The sequence below is a fragment of the Euwallacea fornicatus genome, chromosome 29 (genome assembly GCF_040115645.1).
Source record: "Euwallacea fornicatus isolate EFF26 chromosome 29, ASM4011564v1, whole genome shotgun sequence".
NCBI lineage: Eukaryota > Metazoa > Arthropoda > Insecta > Coleoptera > Curculionidae > Euwallacea > Euwallacea fornicatus.
Genome location: NC_089569.1, coordinates 782,841 through 806,066, shown reverse-complemented (window position 1 = coordinate 806,066; position 23,226 = coordinate 782,841). Strand labels below are relative to the sequence as shown.

Here is a 23,226-nt window from a genome sequence, read left to right as displayed (position 1 = left end):
AATTCGCCATCAGTCCTCTATATTATCCCTTAATTTAGTAGTATGCGGTGGCAATATGTAAAATTGCGATGACCTATTTAGAGTAAATTTAAAAACGAATCGACTGTATGGAGGTGAACCGTTAAATTTTCATTTAAATACCAGCAAGACAAGTAGCCTCCACTATTGTGATTTAGGGGTAACAGTTTTCGATAAAAAAAAAATAAAAAAAAAAAAAACGTAATTCTGAAATCCACTCGAAATCATTTACGTCGAAATCAATTAACAAAGCACTATAATAATGGAACACATTTGAAAATCTCTGGGCCGGTCACTCCTATAATTCGACGGAATGTATTTACGTACCGGTATTCCATATATGTCCCAAAATTTTAAAAGCGATTTGATTTATCTGGAAAATAGGCGCGTACTTTCACAAACAAGCCGTATTTAATTTAAAAACAAAAACCATTAACGCGATTCATTAGCATTTAAATAAAAATTATTGCGTTTATAGGAGCCTCACTCCTATTAAACTATAAATAAATTTCATTTTAGAGCAATCTCAATCACTCTTTATTCACTTAAATGGTTAGGATCATCGAAATTGTGGGAAGCCTGCATCTTGAATTCAATATCATTTAATTTTCAACATTGAACTGCGCATGAGTGCTACAATGCACATACTAATGAAACTGCAATTTTCATGCTCCCTACGTGCGCTTATAAATATTACAATGGTGGAAAACTAGATAGTTTTCCACTATTATTCTTTGTTTTTAATATTGCATACGCCCGCCATTAGCGTCCTCAGTAAATCGAGCCCTCTTGCCGTTGCTGACGCCGTTTTTTAAGTTTTGCGCACGTTCGCCGCGCCTGTCTCTGTTAAAAAAAGCATTTATCTCATGCGAAACCAATACCGTAATTGAAAATTAACTGAATTCGCTCACACAAACACCCACATTACTTAATACGCCTAAAACCGCCATTGAAGCCCTATTTTCGTGAACACCCAGTATATTTATTTCTAAGCGTCAAAATCAAATCCCCGCAGCACGCCGGCCTCGACACTTACTGTTCATGGCGAATAATCCAAAGAGCACCAACGAGCCATCTCGCGAACGATGCATGAAGCATGAATTGCTAAGACATGTCACGTCGTTTAGTCGTCAAACTGCATGACTTGTCGTTTACTTGTCAAACGGGAATCAGTTGGTCTTATGTCCTTATCTATCACACATGATCGTAGTCGTTGTTGGTTGTGAAGTTTTATTGAAATAAATGAGAAAATAGCTCAAAAGTTACTGGAATTCGTCGAAAAATTATTGCGTCGATGAGGGTCTCATTTCTATTGAGCTGTAAATAGCCACAGCAGATCTCTCGCAATTACTCTTAATTCACTTAAATGGCTAGAATCATCGAAATTGCAGCAAGCTTGCATCTTGAGGAAAGTCTATTTTGTAAGGATCGTAAATTCGGTCCCTGTTATCAGCACACACGTGAAATGTCCAATTCCGTCATCAAAAAAGCTACCCCGACATGCCATTTTCAAAGCACAGGAATATCTGCATACCTTGCACTAAAGCCACTGAGGTCCTAATTACTAAATTACAGCAATTTTCCCTTTGCCCGTCTGCCTTTGCTTGTTCTGTCGCTCACTGGGTTAAAAGATTAAAAGTATTAAAAGTTCTTTGTTTCCGGCTGCAAAAAGGGCATGCCCGGAATTCATTGCAATCAAGGAATGAAAAATAGGATGTAGAAAAAGGCTCTTGTCCGTTTCGTTATTAGCAGTCAGATTGAGATTCAAAGAAAAAGAAGACGTAATTTGAAATGCATTTCTATAGTATCGGTTAAATGGGTTTTAGATGGGAACAAAAGGGATGAAAACTAAAAGGCTTACGTGTTAAAATAGGAAAAAAGTAATAATTTAACTAACGCTCTTTAATAACGATGTTCATAATGAGTCTGAATGGGCCCTTTCTAGCCTCAACGAGGAGGGTCACTCTTTTGGACGCGGTCAGTCGGATTTAACCGAATTTGCTCCTCTGCTGCGCAGCTGGTCCATCATGGTCAGACGTGGTGAGCGAGGGTCTGCCGGTCGGACCCGGACAACCGACGTCTCCTTCTCGGCTCTGGATGGGCAGAGTCTCCCTTTCAGACCCGAACGGCCGGAGTGCTGAAGTCGGACCAGAACGACCGGTGTCCACGTATTGAATTTGGACGGTCGGGGTCCACCTTTCGAACTTGGATGTCCGGGGTGCCAGAGTCCAATCGCGTTCTCCTTCCTTCGTCATTTTAACTACCTACAACATAACTGCTATTTTGGAAACCTCTCAGAGTTTTATTTGTGACTGAATAATTTAAAATTGTAAAATTGCATTAATGAACGATCAACTGCGTCACTCAATAAATAATCTACCGTTCGTTCACTAAATACACACCAAATCAAAACCTGACGTTCCTTATGAGGACCATATTTTAGAAGAACGTGCTTTTCCGCCTTTTAAGATATTATAAAGGTCAGAAAGGCGTGTCGTCATTAATTTGCGTTTCTACAGTCAAACGTCATGATTATTATGTCAGAGGGCGACCGCTTATCAGTGAGAAGTGGAACGCGGAAATGATAATATTTTCGCATTAATCTTCCTCATTGTGTAATTTAACAATTACTTGATAGAATAAGGGATGCACGGGTGATATTCCAGGAGCAGGTAAAAATTGGCTGAAACTCGCACGAATCTAACGTTGATAACGCGGACAACCTCTGGTCGTACTACAGAGAAATCCTGAATGCTACACAAAAACTGTAACGGCCCACACACAAGTTGGGAAGTTAAGACTGCAAGAAACCTGTTCTAGAAAGCTAATTTATTTTCAATTCCGAAAAAATCCTGCGCTAGTGGTTTACGATGTTACCCTCGTAAACCCGAAACGCTAAATGTAAGTGGAAAACATAAGAGGATCTCCGTAGCTCCCAATCTGCAATCACAAATTGGGCATGTAAACGTGCCTTCAGGTTTTATTTAAAAGTTAACGTAAATTATTTCAGCGGAATAATTTGTTATGTCATTTTAGGATTATGGCGGAAACCACCTTGTGCCTGAACTAAACTTCCAGAATTTCGAATAAAAACTATCTATCACGCCGATTTCCTGGAGGACGGACGGTGTCCCCACTCGGAACACCGGCGGCCGGCCCGTTCTCCAGACTTGACGTCCATAGATTGTTTTTTTTTTTGGCGCCCATCGAAAGTCGCATTCGTCACCATTTAACCAAGTCTTCGCCCGTTCGGACTGGACCTTATCTCGGCATGCCTTTGTAAATCACTTACTAAGAGATGCAAAATTATGCGCCCTCCACGGTCGAAAAAGGCTTCGCCATGCCCTGTATTCTAAGCGGGCTGACTTGAACTAAAACATACATTCTCGTCTTTTCCTTTTCGTAATTTAAAGACTACTATAAACTATGTCGATAAATAAAACCCAAATTCTCCCCAGTACCTACGCACCATAATAAATGTATAAGACCCAAAAGGGACAAATCATGAATCAGCCATTATTGTCAGGGCAGACTATCTGTCCGGAATCTTTATTAGCTATTAAAGGTTCGATGTTTCAGTCTCAGTTGGTTTAAACTGGAACCTTAAGGTATACGTGCCTGTATCGCAGAGAATTTTACGACCATATTTAAGCTCTCGAAGGCGCAATTCTTTGCCCTCGAAAAAATTGCTCAAACCCGATGCCTTCGGAGCATGTTAGAAAAATTGCATTTAGTTAAGAACAATGTGGATGTTATTTTTTATTCGGAGCTTCTTCTTAACTCCATTAATGTTCCGACGTGCTTAAGACTCGCTTTAGTTGGAAAGTGAGGAAGTTCTCTAACGGATTACTTTGTCGCTAATTAGCGAAGGTAACTGAATTTTTTCCTCTTAATATAGCATTTTCTAAACTTCTTGCAAAATACGGCAAGAACGCTGAATTAGTTCCCAAGCGTTTAAAATATGGCCAAAGTTTACTCAGGGTAATCTTTGAAGTCCGTAATAAGTTCTTCCAGTAGTGCTCTTCAGTCACTTTTGAGAATATTAACTAATTCTCTGTTTCAAGGTTTTCCCCCGATGGATGTCAGCTCCGCCCGTTTCATCGTCAAATATTAACAATTTTAAACCATCGCAATTAAATGGATTTATTTGTTTTTGAATGGTTATTGAAATATTAACAATTTGAATATTTCCGAATATACAGAATACTCGCATGTCAAAAAAGCTTATAGCGATTAAAACGTCCATAAAACAAATTATTTATAACTAGCTGCAGCTTCAAAGCAAACATTAATTTTGCGTCGCCTGATATTCCATAACAATTTGTTGTTTAGTGAACAAATTCAGTTGCGACATATGAGACGATAATTTATCATTACAGACGCAGAAAGATAAACGCAACATAAACACGACGGAGATCGATAAATTTCGCGCTAGTGATACAAAGCAATAGGCCGAAATTGGGGTCTATTAAACTATCAAAACGTTATTTCAAAGCTTTCAACTTGTGTTTAAAAACCAAGTCTTAATTAACACGTAAATGTTGGCAGCATCGCATGCCGGTAATAGACGGCACATCATCGCTCCAAGTTTTAACAAGAATAAAACAAAACTCCCCTCGGGAATAGACCAGAAGTTTCGTTCCCACATTAACCCCATTACCGTCCTGAAAAGTTTAAAGGGTTTTCGTATTTCTGGTCTCTTTCTTATGCTGCTTTGTAAACTAGACTACTTTTTTTTAGTATTGAAAGGAAGTATAATGCATAAGCTCAGGTCAGGAAACACTTGCCCCATCCTACTTCGGCTTTCCAGCAATGCTATTAATTTCCATTATTTTTCCATTATCCTTCCTTTCCATTATTTCCTTACCATTATTCTTGTTCTTCCCGCTTTTTATGGCAAGTAACAAGATGCGAAATTCGTAGTTCAAAAATCGTTCCCTTTGCGCGGCGGAAGACGCTAACCGTCCTAACTTAAACTAACCTTCGGTTACCTGAATATGGTGCTCCGCCCCACAACGCCGGGATAGCAGCTGATTGTTTATCTGGAATATTGCCCGGTTGCGATTTGAAGCAGAGGAGATCTACGTCGTTGGCCTGAGCGTTCGCCAGATCCAGCCCCGTTGGAGTATTATTCACGGGGAGCTAGCAGAGGCCCTCGCGTCTAAGACCAACGGAGTTGCACTCGCGGGGGTAAAGGGAGCACCATTTGACCATTTTCTTCATTTAGTTGTTTCAAATTTTGCCATTTCCAAAGCGCTGTTTGCAAATGCAGGATTTTTGACATTTTTATCTGATTGTATTTCGTCACGTAGTGTGCAACACTTCAATTTCGATAATTAAAGGTTTTTCTAACTAAAACAAATGCACAACATGTGCTTTCAAACATACGGAAAACCCTGTTATGTAGATTGATTGAATAATGTTCATTCCAATGACCTCTGTAATTCAACAAAACTAGGCGATATATTCTAATTACTACCAAGCTATGATTGATATACTAATTATGATGATTTGTTGCTGGCACAAATGTCCATATTGTTCATTATTAACTGCACTCATATACTCAAGCATATCTCGCAATATTGATTTTGTTATAATGGATAATTAACAGTACAACTCAATCCGTATTATCACTGATTAGCAATTCTCTGGTCTGCATTTTTTGACGACCGTTACTGCCCCGAATCTCGAAAATGTAAATTTTGATTTTAAATGTTCAGTTTAATTTGGAAAAGTGATCCTGAAATTATCCGACTTCGTCTCTGGTCCCGAGTCCCTATCTGATTCTGATAGACTATTACCTTCATTAGCTTTATTAAAATGAGAGTAAGCGTTTAGTTAACTCACAAAAGCATTGAGTTAGCAACAATTTTACGGATAAGTTGGAAAACGTATTTTTCATTACACGACGCTGAAACCTAGTATTTTCCAGTTGGAGATGTAAAGTTACTACACACGGTTCAAACTAGCACAATAATATTCCTGTTTATTCATCGGAGAACGTAATTCAATTAAACTTTCTGCTTTATAGACTCGATTACTGTTATAAATATAAACAGCACGATAAACCAAAGCTGCAGGTATTTTTCACAAAGTTGTTTATCCATGGAAAATTTCAACTCCTGCATTAGAGTAACTCGATTGCAATTACTGCTTATGGTTTTCAGTCTAATAATAATAATAATAAGAATCCTTCATTACCCGTCCAGAATGCATTTTTCCGAACTTGTATGAAACTACCGCGCAAGCGAGGGAATATACCATTTTCCAGACTCGTAATGAAATATATTGTTGTGTTGTAGGTGGTTTCGCAGAGATTTCATTTCACTTGCAAACCATTTTCTGTTCCCTCCTCGATATTTTTATGAGATTTATGCCTGAACTCAAGTAAGAGCGTTTATTCACACGCATTAGGAACTTCGAGAGGAATCCCAAAATGCAGAAATATATAGGGTTTTAGAAGGGCGACTTTTTTTAATTTTTTTATTCGAATTCTTTAAATCAAGATTTGGAAAATGATAATCGATGAAAATCGAAGAGGTTAAGAGAGGTGCTTAAAAAACAAAAAAAGACGGTTAGAATTAAAAAAAAAAAAAAAAAAAAAATCAGTTAAGTGGAATTAGTCCCTTGGACGCACAAATTTATGTCTGTTACCGTTTACGAAACACTATGCTAGTCGTCCTTATCTCGGACACTGTATATTACGCTCGTACGTTGCGCATTATTTTCTCCCCTTGTTGTTTGATATTCTATTCAAGCCACGCCCTTCGGGAACTTGTTGTTTGATCTTCATGTTGTTCATACTACTCTAATGCCGTATAAATTCCCCATTTGGCCAATGAAGCAAATATAATTTACGACATATCTAACCACGCAGTAAACAATACACATATTCCTCTACAACATAACTGCTGTTTTCTGATTGTTCTTGGCGAGATTTCAATAGCAAGTCCGATAATTTATTACTGAACATAAATGGACACGCTGATTATTGTTAGTGCTAAATCGGCAGGTAGTGGATATAATCACGCATTATGCTGTTTGTGACGTATGATGATAATTGGAATACCCCTTGCACGAAAAGGATTAATTATCTAAAGCCAAAGCACGTCCATATTGTAGATATGAGCAAACGCGATATAAAGAGCAAGAGCTGTTTGACACAAAGTAGGAGGCAATCCGAATGGACTTTGCGAAAGCAAAGTCCATTCGGATTATGGCGGTTAACTGTTTCAATAGGGATTTCATCTCTGTATTACTGTTTATCCAGAAAAGAATTATTTCGCTTCGGCTTTCAATGCAATAAAGTGGAATAACATGTACCGAAACAGGTCGTAAGGACATCGACGGAAAGGAAATGCAGCCCGCAGAAAGACAGTGGCAGGCAGACGAGGAATTCCACGAAGGTGAAGAGAAACGACCGAAAAAATCAAAATTGTCATGCTCGCGCAACGGTGTGACGTCACAAGGCGGGCCACCTCAACTTTAACTAGGCAGCTTAACATTCAGTAAATAGCTCAAATTTGCAATTTTTAGCGCGTACGCAAGATATGCGTATGTAATACATATACGGACTGTCTCAAATGCCATAGAATATCATTGCTATCTCCTAAACTGTGCCAGCTACAAGGTCGGCTAAATCGGAAAGAATGTGTCAAACTTCGGGCTTACCTAATATTTGAAAACGGTGTTGTCAACTCTTTCTTATTTTCCTAGATATTGGGAAAAATCTAAAAAATGCCAAAATTTGAGTTTCGTAATAAATCAAAGACCAAAATTTTTTTTTTTCAAAGTAACGGTTCCGTTAATATTTCCAAAAAAACTCTGATGACGGTTTCTTTTCATCTAGAACGTTAGGAAGTGTTAGCGAGTGACACAACGTTGAAACGCCCATAATAACCACTTTTAAAATATGCCAAAATTCATCGAGGACCTTATTAAAAAAACAAAGTTGAGGTCATTATGTCGAAAACTGGACTATAACATTTAGAATATCGCACAAGTCAAGAGTGCGCTAAAATGTAAAGTTTTTGCACGAAACATTTTTTCGAAAAATCTTCGGTTTCGATTTATTATGCAACATAAATTTTGCTATTATTCAGATTTTCTCCAATATCTCGGAAAATAAGACAAAGTCGACAACACTGTTTTCGAATATTAACTAAGCCCCAAATTTGACGCATTTTCTCCAATTGAACCGACCCAGGAGCTTCCACCTTTTAGGAGTTAGCAATCGTATTCCGTGGCGCTTGGGACACCTTGTATATATTTATAAAGGAGTCACGGCGCCCACTTCTGCGTTTATGCTGTCTTATTTTTGCCTAGAAGAAGCGCATTTTCATGGTTGCAAATAATTGGGATCATATAGAATATTCGAATTTAGAATTGTTTCTAAATGCTTGATTTGTGTTTTCGAGATTATTGCCCAATTTTCTTGCGGCCTCTCAATTTGGTCCCTTTTGCCCGCTCTGTCACCTTGTGGCTCCAGACTTCGGCCTCAAATTACTTCATCAAGATGATTCTTCGAAGATTAGAAATATGAAAATTTAACGCGGGGGCAGAGGAAGAATTTCGAATTTTCCGTAAGTCATTTCCGTTTTCAATACCGATTTGCACTATTTTTACTGGGACACCCTGCGTACACATCCAGTGTTTTACCTGTAAGAATGACTACATCCCGACTTAATCGATAAAGCGAAAGAAGTCTGCAATCCCCCAGTAAGCTGCAGCCCGAACGAACTCAGAACGATTTTTAATCCATTTAAATCCTAGAAGCTGTAAGACAATATTTCCTTAGTGTCGACTAGGCTATCTATTTCCGCATTCTGGAATAGGTCTCAACTAAGGCAGTGAAATTAATGAAACTGTTACGCGACACCGAACACTCGATATCGAGTCAAATAAGACGATTTATCAATTGAATCCCTAGCGAAGGTCGACACTGACTTCGACATTGGTTGGAATAGTTTAAAAAAGTGTTTTCCTCGAAAGGAGGATTTATGGACAATATTTCCGATATGTAACAATTCGCTTGGAAAAACGGCGAATAGCGAATTGAATAAGCTACCAGTATCGTAAATTGTGCAACTGAACCCGCATCTCGGATTAAGCAAACACATATACAAACCAAATAGCTCTCAATTACTAGCTATTCGTTTGAAGGTTTAAAGCCCATTCGATTTCACTTATATCCGTTAATATTTATCCTTTAAAATTCTTCGGAAAATTTACTGAGATATTAAATGTCTAACTGCCGTTTTCTTTACCTTCCCCTCGGTTGATAATCATCCCCGTGGGTTAGGCAGTGCGCTATAGCGATTACGGCGATTTTCTTCATCTGTTTACATTTTCTCCAGAAAGTATTATTTGTGAATATTTAACGTGGAAAAAATACAGTGTCACATCCTCCAGAGCCGGCAAAAAGTGTCCTGTCTAAGACGAAGACAAATTAGTTTCGCCTCTTGTCTGCAGACGCTTTTTATATTAAATTTTGTTTTAGGTCGGTAATGCTATTTTTTTGACAGGGCAAGGGATATTAAATTCCCTTAAAGACATAAATAAGAAAAATATTTATGCCGGCAGAGATTTTCGATGTTCGGCTTTATTTGTACCAGCGGCATCTCCGGCTCTGACACATTGAAACTTCCACAACCACCAACTTGTAATGCGTACTATTGTATTTAAATTGAAGTAATTTGAAATTAATTACACCCTTCATAACGAATTATATGGATTTCAACTTGGAAACATTTAAATTGCCGGTTGTTCGCGGATTTCACATTATGTAATACATGACGCAGCAATCGGAAGATTGTTGTATTTTTGGCGTTTGCTTCGTGGCCCTTAGAGCCAAATATCCTAAAATGTGCGGACTGCGAAAATCGAGAGGAGGGCCGAGATGGTGTCCGGGACGCAAGACGTATGTGTGATTTTCAGAAAATTCTTAAAGCAGAATTTACAACACAACCAGAAACTAACGCCGAATCGACAGGATGTTCGCAGCCCTTGCTACGTGACGAAGAAATCTAAAATTTGCACATTTAAAACTCGATTTTTACCTGATACCTATATTCAGTCCGCTTATGCAATCTCAACAGATTCTCTTGGAATTTGTGCCTTTTGCGAGCAGCCTGCAGATTTATACGCAGTGTGAATGAGAAAAGCGCTCATTCTACAAAAAGCAATTGTGTAAACTTAAAAGATGAATTAGTGTTTTCACGAAAAAATTGATCATTTCAAGGACCCTAAACCGTAACATGGGGACGTAGCTATATACAGGATGGCGCCACAAAACGGTAATTTTTTTAAAATGATATGGAGAAACATTTTCTGTATCACTGTAAACGGACTTTTTTTTAACGGGAGATAGGCAGAAATTTTTGGTAATAGAGTAATGCATCAGCTGAAGCACACACCAATATACGTGTAATAAGAATATTTGCTTTGGTCATACTTACCTAAACGGGGGCTACTACCCAAGCTTATGATTAATGGAAAAAATGTATATTCAAGAAATTCGTGATTAAAACAGTAGAGAATAATAGCATATTTCCGAGTTTAAGAAACTATCCAGGAATGAAAGGAAAACATTACGCCCCGTCCTTCACCCACCTTAAGAATTTCTACTTAATAACATCCGCAGTTACCATAACTCCGCAATGGCCTAATTGGCAAATTAGGCATTTGTCATGTGTATCATAATGCAATACCAGTGGGGTAGCATACCCAATTTGATTTATAAATTAGATAAATAATTTAAATTTCACTTAAAAATCCTTTCAAATTTCGCAAGCTAAACTTATAATGCTGCACTGACGCAGTAGTACTGGCACTATAAATTTCACTTTATATGTAGGAATAGTAATTACTTCCCTAAACCTCCGATTTTCCAGGATTCGGCATAAGTTGCACAGTTCGCTTCGTCATTTGTGCTTCGAGAAAATATAAATGTATGTGAGGTTTACACTATCAGTTTAGGGGATGTGATGGTTTAAACATTGGAAATTTACTATTCTAAGACTCAATATTCCATGTACACAAGAAATGTCCTAAGCGGAATGTAGTCCTTTACTTACTAGAAACCTTAAACTCTTGTCGCGACTTACCTTCACATACAAGGTGATCACGACTTGAAAAACATATAATTTTTCGATTTCTTCAATCATACTCCCCCCTCCCCCTCCCTCCCTATTCCTCTTCAATCATTCCTCAATTCATCAAATGACACTTCTTTATATCGCTATAGTGTGTTTAAATTCAACTTTTGTGCACGCCCTATACCTAACTGTAATATTTACGAAACACCTGAGAAAAACTGAATATTGAACGACTGCAAACCGGTCTTACCATTAGAAAAACTTTGAATCTCAATATTTTTGTACATATACCAATATAAATATACACAATATACACATACTATATATGTTTATACGGAAACATACAATATACAATAATATAAGCGTTAGTCCCGGTCGGCAATTTGCAATTCTTGAACAGTTTAGAATGACAATATTTCGCTATTTTATGAGTGAAATGTTAAACCAACAATGGTAGATTTTCATCATTTAAACCATTTCTTAAACTACCAGCATAAATCCCGCATATGGCGCAAAGCATTGAGCAAGAGCTAGCTAAAAATTTTAAAATGTATTGGGTGACCCATGGAAAAAATTAACTTTATGTGGTCACCTTGTATTTAATTAAGCCACGTAACCGAAAATAACATAAAACTTCTTCCACAATTGACATTTATCTTTGACCTCAATCACGTTTTGATGTCTTTTTGCATTTAGTAGCAACAATCCGGCTACGTGTTGGTGACAGACCGGGTATTCACAGTGTGCTTTGAGAGCTATAAGAGTTTGAGAAAGAGTAAAATGGGAAAAGTTTGTAGAGATTTAATATCCTCGTCAATGAGTTTCCACGAGGTTTTTGTTTTTGATTCGTTTCAAAATGTCGTTCCGAAAAGTGCTGCAATAATTCGAATTTGAAATATTTTTCAAAACTTTAAATTTGTTAAGAAAATTTTTTTTACGAGTTATCGACCTTTTGCACTCCTTTTTCAGTTAGGGAATTTAGAGCATGAGTTACCAGCATCGACTTGGTTCTTTTTAGAGAATTTTATCACTGAGGCAAAGAGCAACGCCTTACTTAGAGAACACAACTCTCTAAATAAACTGGTTCATTTGGCAATAATTTGTGAAACTCAAACACATATTTAATGAGTTTAGAGGCCACACATTATTTGCGGCAATTAGAGTAGGTGGTTTGTTTAAAGTAATAATCACGAAATTTAATAAATTACCTCACAGTTTATTTGATTTTATTGAACAAATATCACAGTAATAATATGCTCTATTTAGTTCAGGTATCCAATTTAACGAAACTTAATGCATAAAAACTCTGCCAAGTGTAAATAAGCTGATTTACTAGAACTGGTAATTGAAATGTAGGGTTTATTCAAAATAAACAAATCATCTAATGATTCTTCATTGTTCGGAATAATTCGCAAATACTCGGCCATTTCCGACTGAAGGGGGGGGGGGTGCTTTGCGACTGCGCTCTCCGTTTATTTTCATTTTATTTCATTTTCAATTGTAACAGTTTACGTCACGATGTAACGCTGTATTGATATACCGATGTCTTGATAGATTTTCGAACGGCGAATTTTGACCTGAATGAGCGTATTTCTTAATGATTTAGCGAAAATAACGCGATAACTACTAGCTACTCCATATTTGCCCAGTTGATATAATGGTCCTGTGGCCAGGTGAAAATGGATTTTTCACTATCGCTCCTAAGATCGTCGTCGTTCAATATACTTAATATCATCAATACATGTCCCAGAGAAAACTACAGAAAAGAGTATCAGGTGCTAGAGGGTAAATGATCAGAGCGATTCAGCTAAACTTGTCTTGTATTGAAGTTTTCATTTTTCAGCGTGTCGGAGTAGCTTTAGAGTAATTTAAATAAAGAACAAAATGGAGTAAATAAAATAAATTTGAGTAACTTTAGAGTTAATTCCCTATTTTGGAAAAAATAATTAAATTTCCGTTAAAAGGATATATCATGTTCCGAATAAATTTTGTTTTGTGTACTGTATAATGGAAGGTAAATGTTGTTTCATTTTAAAAGGTTTATTTAAAATTAGTTTTGACCTAATTCTAAGCTCTAGCTGGTGTTCCTCTTGTTAGGTTTGACCTGTCTCCTCTATAGATAACGTAGAGTCCAGCTTGCCAACGTATTTGGGAGGCAAAGTAATTTAAATCTTTAGAAAGAACTAAAGTATCCGTTTCAGAGAGGTTTTTGTTTGGACAGATTTATTACGGTCTCTCCATCTGCATTGTTATTATTATCATTTAATGTTGATCCAAGCCCTCCGTAAACGATTAATATTATTTTTAGTTAGTTTTAACCGGGAATAGGCCGCATTTCCGCTTTTACTTGTGCGTGAGGCCTTAATTTCAAATATAATTAAAAAAAAAAACAAAGCAAATTGTTTAATAACAGTGTTGGATAACACATTTGTCGTTAAACCTCGTCGTAAAACAACATGTTATATCCGCCACCGATTTGGACTCGAGCCACTGTAGATTTCATTCATGAATTGGGATATAGTAACTCGACGATCGTTTCCAGTTTCGTCCGGAACCGCTTGGTGCCGCGCGCAGTTGTTACATGACGTAATGACGTGTGTCGTCATGACTTGCCACAGGCATTTTCGACAAAAATTCCGAAATAATTCAAGGTATGCGCCCGGCGAGAAGATCTTCGGGGCGACGCGCATACGAATATTCAATTGTTTTTGACCATCATGGCGTTCCAAAGCTATCTTCGGCAAAAATTCACAAAATAATTCAATGTTCAGAGCCGATACGTGAAAGGGCATTTCTTGGGAACTACGGTTAACTGGTCCAATATAGCAATTTTTTGTTAATGTATATTCCAGCTCAGTGGTTCCTTGAACCCAATAAAAATCCCTCCCCCCTCCCCCCCCCCCCTCTCTCGGCAGGTTTATCTAACATCTCTCTATCTTTTGGCAGGTGTTTTTCCTGAATCGAATCTGAATATTGCATGTCTCTGTGAAAAATTCCAATAAGGACTAAAAAAAGTCTAACCACTGTTACTCACGTAAACATGTTACTTATTAAAGACTTATGCATTATTAACAAAATTGCCCCTGTAACGAACTTAGGAAAACAGGTCATGTTATTCAAAAACCGGAATTAATTCTCGACATTATTTTCTTGACATCATATTTATAACACGGATAACGGAATCGATAACACGAGCAGCCTTATAGTGTTGTTTCGTGTTGGACAGGATGACTGGGCTATTTGTCCTTCATGCATGCAATGCTGATGTTTCCAAGCGGATAACTCTGATAGATATGATCTCACATTCAGCATTACCAAGTCCAGTGAAAAAAAATGTCAAACTTCAATATTTGCCTCTCGTGATTTAGCTCCATGAGAATATAGAAGTCGCATGAGTATCCTGGGTGATTCCCGTTTAATTTGCCAAACTTCATCTTCATATGCAAAATATATGTGCTTTCCGCAGGAATATTGCCATGTGGCTTAATTCGCTTTAGGCAAAGTTGTTGGTGCGCAGGGTGTCAAAGTTCCACCAATTCTTTCCCAGTTTTGCTCTGAGACTTTTTGAAATATTTGAATCGAATTTGGGCACGAGGGTATTCATTTAAATTTACTTCGCTCGTTGGATCCCTTCTCAAAAACAGCCGGAGTTGTTTTTTTTTTCGAATATACAAGGTGTTCCGACGTTAAAAGCTAATACTATGAAACGTTAGATTTTTGCTTTAGAAAATTCAGTTGAATATAAATTCGCAAACGCATCGCATGTCTTGAACCGCAGGATGTTGATATTTAACATTTTTCGGGCCATCAGGCCAGGTCATTTCGTACGAAAACAGCATGTTAGATTATTTGATATATTAGCCGACATCTCGAAAACCGTTAAAGATATCTATTAAATATTAGAGAACTTGAAAACTTGTAATTAGATAATGAATTAAAATTCTTAAAATTATTCCCACACTAGTGGGACGTTGGAGAGCTTTAAGAAAGCTTGAGGCCAGAAAAGCAACACCTAGTGGAAGCAAGGAATTGTTACACGGCACAGTGTATTGTAATTTTTTTCCATCTTCTCCATTTCACTGTATCGCTGACCATCTTTGTCGACTTATTTGAAAAAATGTGGCACGAACCACCGTGTGTTTACCATAATGCTTGAGGGACAGTTACCAAAGCACAACGAGTAGTAATAAATTTATACATTCTCGATAAAAAAATAGCATGCACTCAAGCTATAAGTGAGGATGCCACATGAGGAAAAAAATTTAATTTCGCCACCCTGTATGTCGAGGACGGAGTCGTTTTAACCATGGATCTATAGCATTTTTTTATTGCTTTGCGAAGTATTGTCAGTCCCTGAAATGTTCCCATTATGATATGTCACGCCCTTCTGTATGTTATTATTTTATTTACTTACTCTCACTGATCCGTTAGATTTGATTAGAATGGCTGGTGTGAAGATCGTAAATATCATCATTGCTATTGTCGTTGCTGGCTTGGATAATAAGAGGCTCTATTATCGTAGGTATGAAATTATCCACGTCCACAGTCGTTTATCTTCTTTTAACACACGTTGCATTGTATTTGGTGGTGATAAAGGTGCAAACTGGTGCTGCGGTAGTAAGGAGCACACAATTCAGACATAATCGGAAACTTATTAGGAGTTGGAATTAATTCGTAGCGTTTTTTTTTTAAGAAAAAAATTTATTGATTTTAAGTGAAAACAAAAAAATACATTAATTAAAGTATTGCCCATCGCTTTCTACTACTTTTGACCATCTTTCGGGCAGGGCACGAATACCGCGTCGGAAGAACGCGTTGTCCTTATATGCAATCTATGAATCGACCCATTTTTGACAATCTTCGTAAGAAGTGAACTTCTGCTCAGACAGACTATGAGCCATCGAACGAAACAAATAATAATCAGATGGAGCAACATCTGGGGAATACGGCGGGTGGGGCAGGATTTCCCATTTAAGTCTTTCCAGGTATGTTTGTACCGGTTTTGCGACGTGCGGACGAGCATTGCCGCGCAGCAAAATGACTTTGTCGTGTCTTTTGGAGTATTCCGGCCGTTTTTCTTCCAATTCACGGCTCAATCGCATCAGTTGTAGTCGGTAGCGGTCTCCAGTTATGGTTTCAACAGTTCATAATAAATCACACCCCTCTGATCCCACCAAATACAGAGCAGAAGCTTAGACCCATGGATATTCGGCTTTGCCACTGATGTTGACCGGGCTTAACCCATGACTTCCTGCTCTTCAGATTGTCGTAATGGATCCATTTTTCGTGACCAGTGACAATCCGACGCAAAAAACCTTTTCTTTTTTCCCGTTGAAGCAGCAGTTCGCACGTCAAAAAACGCCTCTCTACGTCCCTTGGTTTCAATTCGTATGGAACCCAATGTCCTTCCTTTTGGATCATACCCAAAGTTTTAAGACGTTTCCCTACCGTTGATAAGTTAACTCCCAATGATGTAGACAATTCTTGAAGTGTTTGACATGGGTCTTCGCTGAGCAACGCCTCCAAAGCATCGTCTTCAAATTTTTTTGGCTGACCAGGTCGCTCCTTGTCAACCAAGTCGAAATCACCAGCTTTAAAACGTGCAAACCACTTCCGACACGTTTGTTCAGCTAGAGCATGTTTATCGCATACTTCCACCAAAATACGATGAGCTTCAGCAGCACTTTTGTTCATATTAAAGCAGTGAAGTAAAATTCCCCGCAAAAACCCTTTATTCGGCACAAATTGTGACATATTCAATAAATTATAAAATGTCGTTATTTATTATTCAAAAAGTGGATACGCAAAGCAAATGACCTCTAATGACCGCTGTTTCACGATAAGCATATTATTGTAGATAACAACGAAGTACCGTACTATCTATCTCTTGTAAAACGCTACGGATTAATTCCAACTCCTAATAGAATTGATGATATTTCAACATTTTCAATATATGGGACCACCCGCTGGTTCACCAGGTGGCTCGACACTTCGCCGAATTTTTTCGTGTGGCTTGCACCAATGGCTGACTTCTTCAACTATTTAGGTGACCCAGATGGTGGTCCCTTGCTGGCGCCAGAGGTTGCACATGGACAAATGCGTGGCCCTTTCCTTAACGTGGATCAGACATGTGTGTCGCGCGAAAAATGAAATTATAAATCACCAGTAAACTCGGACATAATTAAAAGGTTATAGCCGTGGCAATAACCACCGAACAACCGACAAAACCTAGCCTGATAATATAATTTCATTACCGCAATGAAATTTTATATTTCCTTAACTCCGACCCTTCTTCCTCTATCTACTTTATGAAATATAAAAGCGGAAAATATGCTTTTTACTTGAACATAATAAAACTGTTCCGAAAGAAGCAGCCCGAGTGGCGTATCATATTCATTTTGTTTCTGATGGGCTAAAAGGTTGTAGTGCCGGTTTTAGTAGATACCTCAAAAGCAACGGCAAAACGGTACAGGAGTGCTCTCGCTAGTTCCGGATGTTCAACAAGGAGGGAAATAACCCTTTAAACCTCGCGCAATTTTTCCTTCTTGAGTAAATGGAGCCTCTTAAGGACAGGTCAGTAGAGCTTAATGTGTGGTACGAAAAGTAAAATTGATTATCTACTTTCGGGGACGCGGGAGATTTAAAACGTTTGGAATTCTCTATGATCTTCGACTGCGGCAGCGTTAGCGAGCGAACACGCGATTCGCGCAATTTGTAAATTGAGTCATAAAGGGAATTTCGGGCCCTTCCTAATGATCTCGAGCATCACTACGATATTCCAGAGATCATGCACCGACATCGATATTACCGTTCGTGACGTAATTCTATAAAACGGGCGATATAATTGTCGCCAAAATGGTGTTTTAATTCAGTTCCTGATTAACTTACAGGCCAAAACCATCAATCAGATGTCGCACACAAAATAAAACATCGCTTACCCATTCGAACAAATCCGATGCGTGATAGTTGAAATTGTATATCAATTACAATCCAAGCGAGTTCCACAAATCAAAGCGAGATCGACTTGCATTTCGCCTACTCTGCATATAAATCGCCTATTCCAGGCTTAATTACTATCCTAGATAAAGGGAAAATATATTTCCAGGTGCATCTCGCCTGGAGTGCTTTTTGTTATCGCGGTTGCCACCGTTAGTAACACGCGGCCGTTAGATTCCAGAATTCCGGCTCAGCTTTCGAAACTGGAAAACATTTTTCGATTCCGAATAAAATTTCCAAACTCCGGATCCGATTCAATTTAGACAATGAGAAATTTTAATTTGTCATAATTTTGTATTCTTGGAACATGGAACTGAGGATATTTTATTAACCCTGTAGCATATTCGATTTATAGTGCAGACTGCCCAGGAGGTTATTTCCTAAGTAAATATAATATAGAGGAGCATGTACTCGCATGTGCGGTAATATTTTCTTAGCGCTGCCATATCATGGGAAAGGTTATTGCAGAGTGGCGACCAAGTTTGGTTTCATAAGGCACGTGAATATAAGAGGTTAAATATTGATATGATGACACGAAAATTGGCGGGGTCTCGGCAGGCTTAAAGATTTATGGCCATTTAACTCATTAGCTACTTTTCCTCGCCATTGCGAGCTTTGCTCTCGCTACGACGCGACGACAACGTATTTGAAATCCGACGTTTCGATTTTCCACAACCGTCATTAGCCTTGTTTCAGCCCATGGGCGCCGCTTTGGATTCTCACGTTTTCCAAATGAGTTTTCCGCGATTGCCATTTTTGCACGCAGCACTCTCGAATTAGCAAAATAAGCAGAAACGCTCGACGAATCCTCCTCTTCCGAACGTAACTCGATGCATCTTCTTAAATTCTGTATTGATCTCAAAGCGTCTCTACAGATTTATGAATAAAGCCTTTCATAGTTCCCCATAAATAATAGTCTAATGGGGAAAGATCTGGTGAACGTGCCGGCCAACGTATGTCTCAATTGTTTTAAATGGCTCTAACGAGGAAACGTTTCAAACTTGGAGGAAATTAATTTTAACGTTTATGTTTTTTCGAAACTCCCCACTCTGCCTGATGGAATACGTCGATTTGATCTGCTGCAGCCTTATCGAAGTAAAAAAATTCTCACTAATATAATAGAGAATTCGATTCATTACCGTTTATGATTTTTGAGGCAGTTTTACTCACGGATTACCCTCATCCTGTATATAGTAATTGACGTTTCAAAACTTAAAACAGTACAGTGGCGAAATAATCGTGCCACCACATGTAAAATTATACGAAAGTCAAAGGGAAGTAGTACCGTGTCAAGGTTGCAAAATAAGCATGAAGACGAGTTGGTAATGGATGAGTGCAGCAATGACCCATGACACGTGCACCTTGAACATCTGACATTTCCGAACACCATGCATTAATTTGGCATTTTAGTTGCACACTTCAACGGTAGCTAACATAACTGAGGAAGAAGTAGTCATTGCAATAAGGTACTATACGATGTGATCATTCTGTTAGCTGTGCCGTTAGCTGTGCTGTTAGCCTTTCCGAATTAGAAAAATTCGTGCGGATATCAACATTTAGGATGTTCCATTAGAAAAATTATATTTTTCGGCATGTTACACTGAATCGCCCTGTAAGCCCAAAAAATCATTTTGGGTTATTCGCATTTAGTTACCCTACAATTTTTACATTCAACTTTTTCCTGTGGTACTGAAAGGTAATATGATACCTGCTTTAAAACTTTAAATGACCACCCTGTATGTGTACTCAATAATTTACTGTTGCCCAATGTGACTTGTAAATTTTGTGCCAAAGTTTCATGCTCAAAGGGGAAATTGGGAGGGGAGAAGTTAAGATTCTATAACCTATCCTTTTCCAAACAAAAAAATGATTTCCATGTTCCGTACTATTCGCATGGAGAATGGAGACTGAGTTTAGTGGTCTAGTTTCTATTGTTTTTCCACGTGGGGCGTCAAACCAATTTATTTATGACAATGAGAATTAAAAGCAATTAGGAAACACACGGTCATTAGGATCCTCATTATAGGTTAGAAAATACATATCATATTACGTACTTTTACTTCCCGCCCTCATTTTCCGCCCCCAGTGTCTAACGTATTTTAATTAATTTCTAACATTAGTTCGAATAACCTATCATTACCCAAAACGTTTACGGTTTCTTTTGTTTGCTTTGTCGTCCAAAAATACGTCATTATAGCATATTCAGGGCTCAATTGTATTGTGGCTATAAATAAATTCGTGTCCAAATCGCAGGTGAAAGTGTCTTTATCGTTTCTAGATTATCGCTAATGGAGCAAGACAGTCGTCTTTCCTGCGCGCATTTGAGTGTGAAAAGTCACACTATCTTTTTCTAGTGTAGGAAAGTAAGAAAGAGGATCAAATGTCATTTTCCGCGTAAGTGACATTTGAAGGTGACATGTGTGAAAAGTCACACTATCTTTTCCTAGTGCAGGAAAGTAAGAAAGAGGATCAAATGTCATTTTCCGCGTAAGTGACATTTGAAGGTGACATGTGTGAAAAGTGACATTTGTTCTTGAAACAGATTACCTAAATTCACGATACGCTCCTGCAAAACTGGTGTTCTATTATTTAAATATCTAAGAAGGCTTTTAAAGCACATGCAAAACTTTTAAAGCGTGATGCGCGACAGAGTGGTTTGGAAGGCGCAGGGGTTTTACAGGGTGGAGCATATCATCGTGGAGATATTTCTTGGAGCTTTAGTACATTGCAACATAATAAAAAATGCTAATAATCCCACGGTCAAAGATGCGCAATTTTCGATTAACACACTGACAAAGATTCATATTTGTTAAAGGATATTTTTAACAGTTTTTATAATTTTGTTCCAGCTCAGATTTATTTCTACTTAATTCTCTAATAATCTAATTTATTTTCTTCTTAAAGAATTTTGACTAAACGCTACGAGTTTCTTCAAACTGTTGATAACTGAGCTGAAAGATTATTTCCCCTTACTTCCTTTATATGCTCAATTTGCATCGATAGATGTCTTTTCATATATGTTTTTTACATGGTTCATCACTTCAGCCACCAAATTCATATAATATACATACTTACTTCTTCTGAAAAAAAAAACTCGTCGCTAATGCATTTTCCCACAAAACCCTCAAAAAGCGCAGAGAGTTTTAAGTAAAATTTTAAAATAATTTGTGGACATCCGCTCGCATCTGGCCCATAAAGGCCCCTTTAATATTTCATCAGCTGTTTACTTAGGCAATAAGCTAAAACGGTTTAATCTATATAAAATTGCTAATATCCATTTATTTTTCAGAGGAATGGTCCACGGTACACCTTCTGGAAGAGCCAGAATTTGCTGCTCCTATAAATAATTTAACAGTTCCAGTAGGAAGGGAGGCCATTTTGTCCTGCACAGTCAATCATCTGGGGAAATATAAGGTAAAAGTTTCGGGATATGTATCATCATCGTATTCTAGCCCACTTCAACAGTATAGGATTTAAGATGTAATATTTAAGAGAAATTTAGTGGCCAAGAGGGCAATAAATAAGGCAGCTGACGTAGGGGGGATAATTTGATGCCTAAAAATACTTACTAAAATAGTCCCTAAGTTGTTCGGGCTCTCCAACTTTAGACAATAAGCACCCAGATTTATATAAAACATTAAAGCAATTTGCAGACCCTCATTCAAAAAGTTGCTCGAGTCATCCCAGAACCCTTTTAGTCTTTTACCGTTAGCATTAGTTACCCTAAAACAACCCTGTTTTATCTAAACTTGGTGTGTCGTTAGTAATTGTAATGTAAACACATATTTTCTAGAGGGTCTCGGGTTATAGGAACTCCTAGATCCCATCATATTAGAGGATCGATTTGAAATTACATGCGGTGGGGCATAAAAAGGAAATTTAAGCCCCCCTATCGAAAATTCTTCCTTCTCTTTAGGATAATGCGTTCAATACAAAAACCGAAATCTTGGAGCGTTGTTTCTCCCTCGGGAATGGAAAAATCGCTGTTCGATACCGCTTTTTAGGCTATCGAAATTGTTTGCTTTGACTGGTGAATCGGGAATGTAGTCGGAACACTGTATATCTCCCCAAATCAGGAAATATACTACATGACGAAAGGGAAATTTATACAAAACATAATGTGAACATAAATGCACGCAGGGCATAGAGTTCTGAGGAGTTTTGGTAATGGAATCATAATAAATCTACGTCGTGGTATCCAAAAAGTAATATCGTACGAAGAATTTATAGGCGTGCAATTGTCATATTTTTGAGCATTTTGGATATTTCGGCCGTTCCTCTTAAAAAAAAAAAAAAATGAGTTTATAAGAACTTTCATGTGATGAACTACTGAAGGGAGAAATACACTCTTCCGTAACGGATCGCGCACATGGATGTGTCTACTAGCGCAAGCAACTAAAACAATTTTTTTTTTTTGTTCTCAAGGAGGTGGAAATCTTCAAAAGACACCCGGCCTAACAAAGCCGGGTAGTGTGGGACTCGAGCTTGCGACCGCCTACCCTCTGAAACCACCCCCTCTCTTCTTATAGCACCGGTATCGCCAGATCGGCATCCCTTCGTGGCGCCCAGTCGCAATGTCTGCACTCTACACTTCCACTCTCCTCCTCATACGGTGTCTCTCAGTCTTCCTGCACATAATCCTATTTACCATGCGTTCGAACCCCTTCCACTTCCCCTCGCCCTACGTATCTTTTGAACTTACTCATTCCTCTCTCCGTTACGATCCACCACTTAGTCCCTTTGTCATCTTTTCTTCTCAGAGTCTCGCGTCCACCCCCCAATGATGCTGTAGGTGATGAACTTATGTCCACTCCCGCTCGACCTGCCACTTATCCACCATACGCGCCACAACAGCACCTGCCGTAGTCACGTCTCCCGTTCTTGTTTCCGAACGTCCACTCCTTCCCGTTGTTGAGTGACGTCAACTCCCTCGACCCCCACAAACTCCTCCAACATTCTTCCGTAGGCGTTCGTGATGTCAGAACCGAACATAGCGCATTTAGCATTCAGGTCCGCAGCTATGAGGACCCCCCTGCCGTTTCGGCCAGCGACGAAACTGTTCAACCTATTTATTATTGCTTCAAACTCACCATTGTTCTCATTCGGCGAAAAGTAT

The 23,226-nt window shown here is 38.3% G+C and overlaps 1 protein-coding gene across 1 annotated transcript in view; it reads left to right on the top strand.

Moving 5' to 3' along the window:
• Window positions 1-23,226, top strand: part of LOC136347682 (lachesin-like) — a 210,315-nt gene that overhangs the window by 125,027 nt on the left and 62,062 nt on the right. The window contains exon 3 of the mRNA XM_066297903.1: window positions 21,400-21,524. Within this exon, the coding sequence (XP_066154000.1) occupies window positions 21,400-21,524 (125 nt within the window). The remainder of the gene's footprint in view (window positions 1-21,399; window positions 21,525-23,226) is intronic.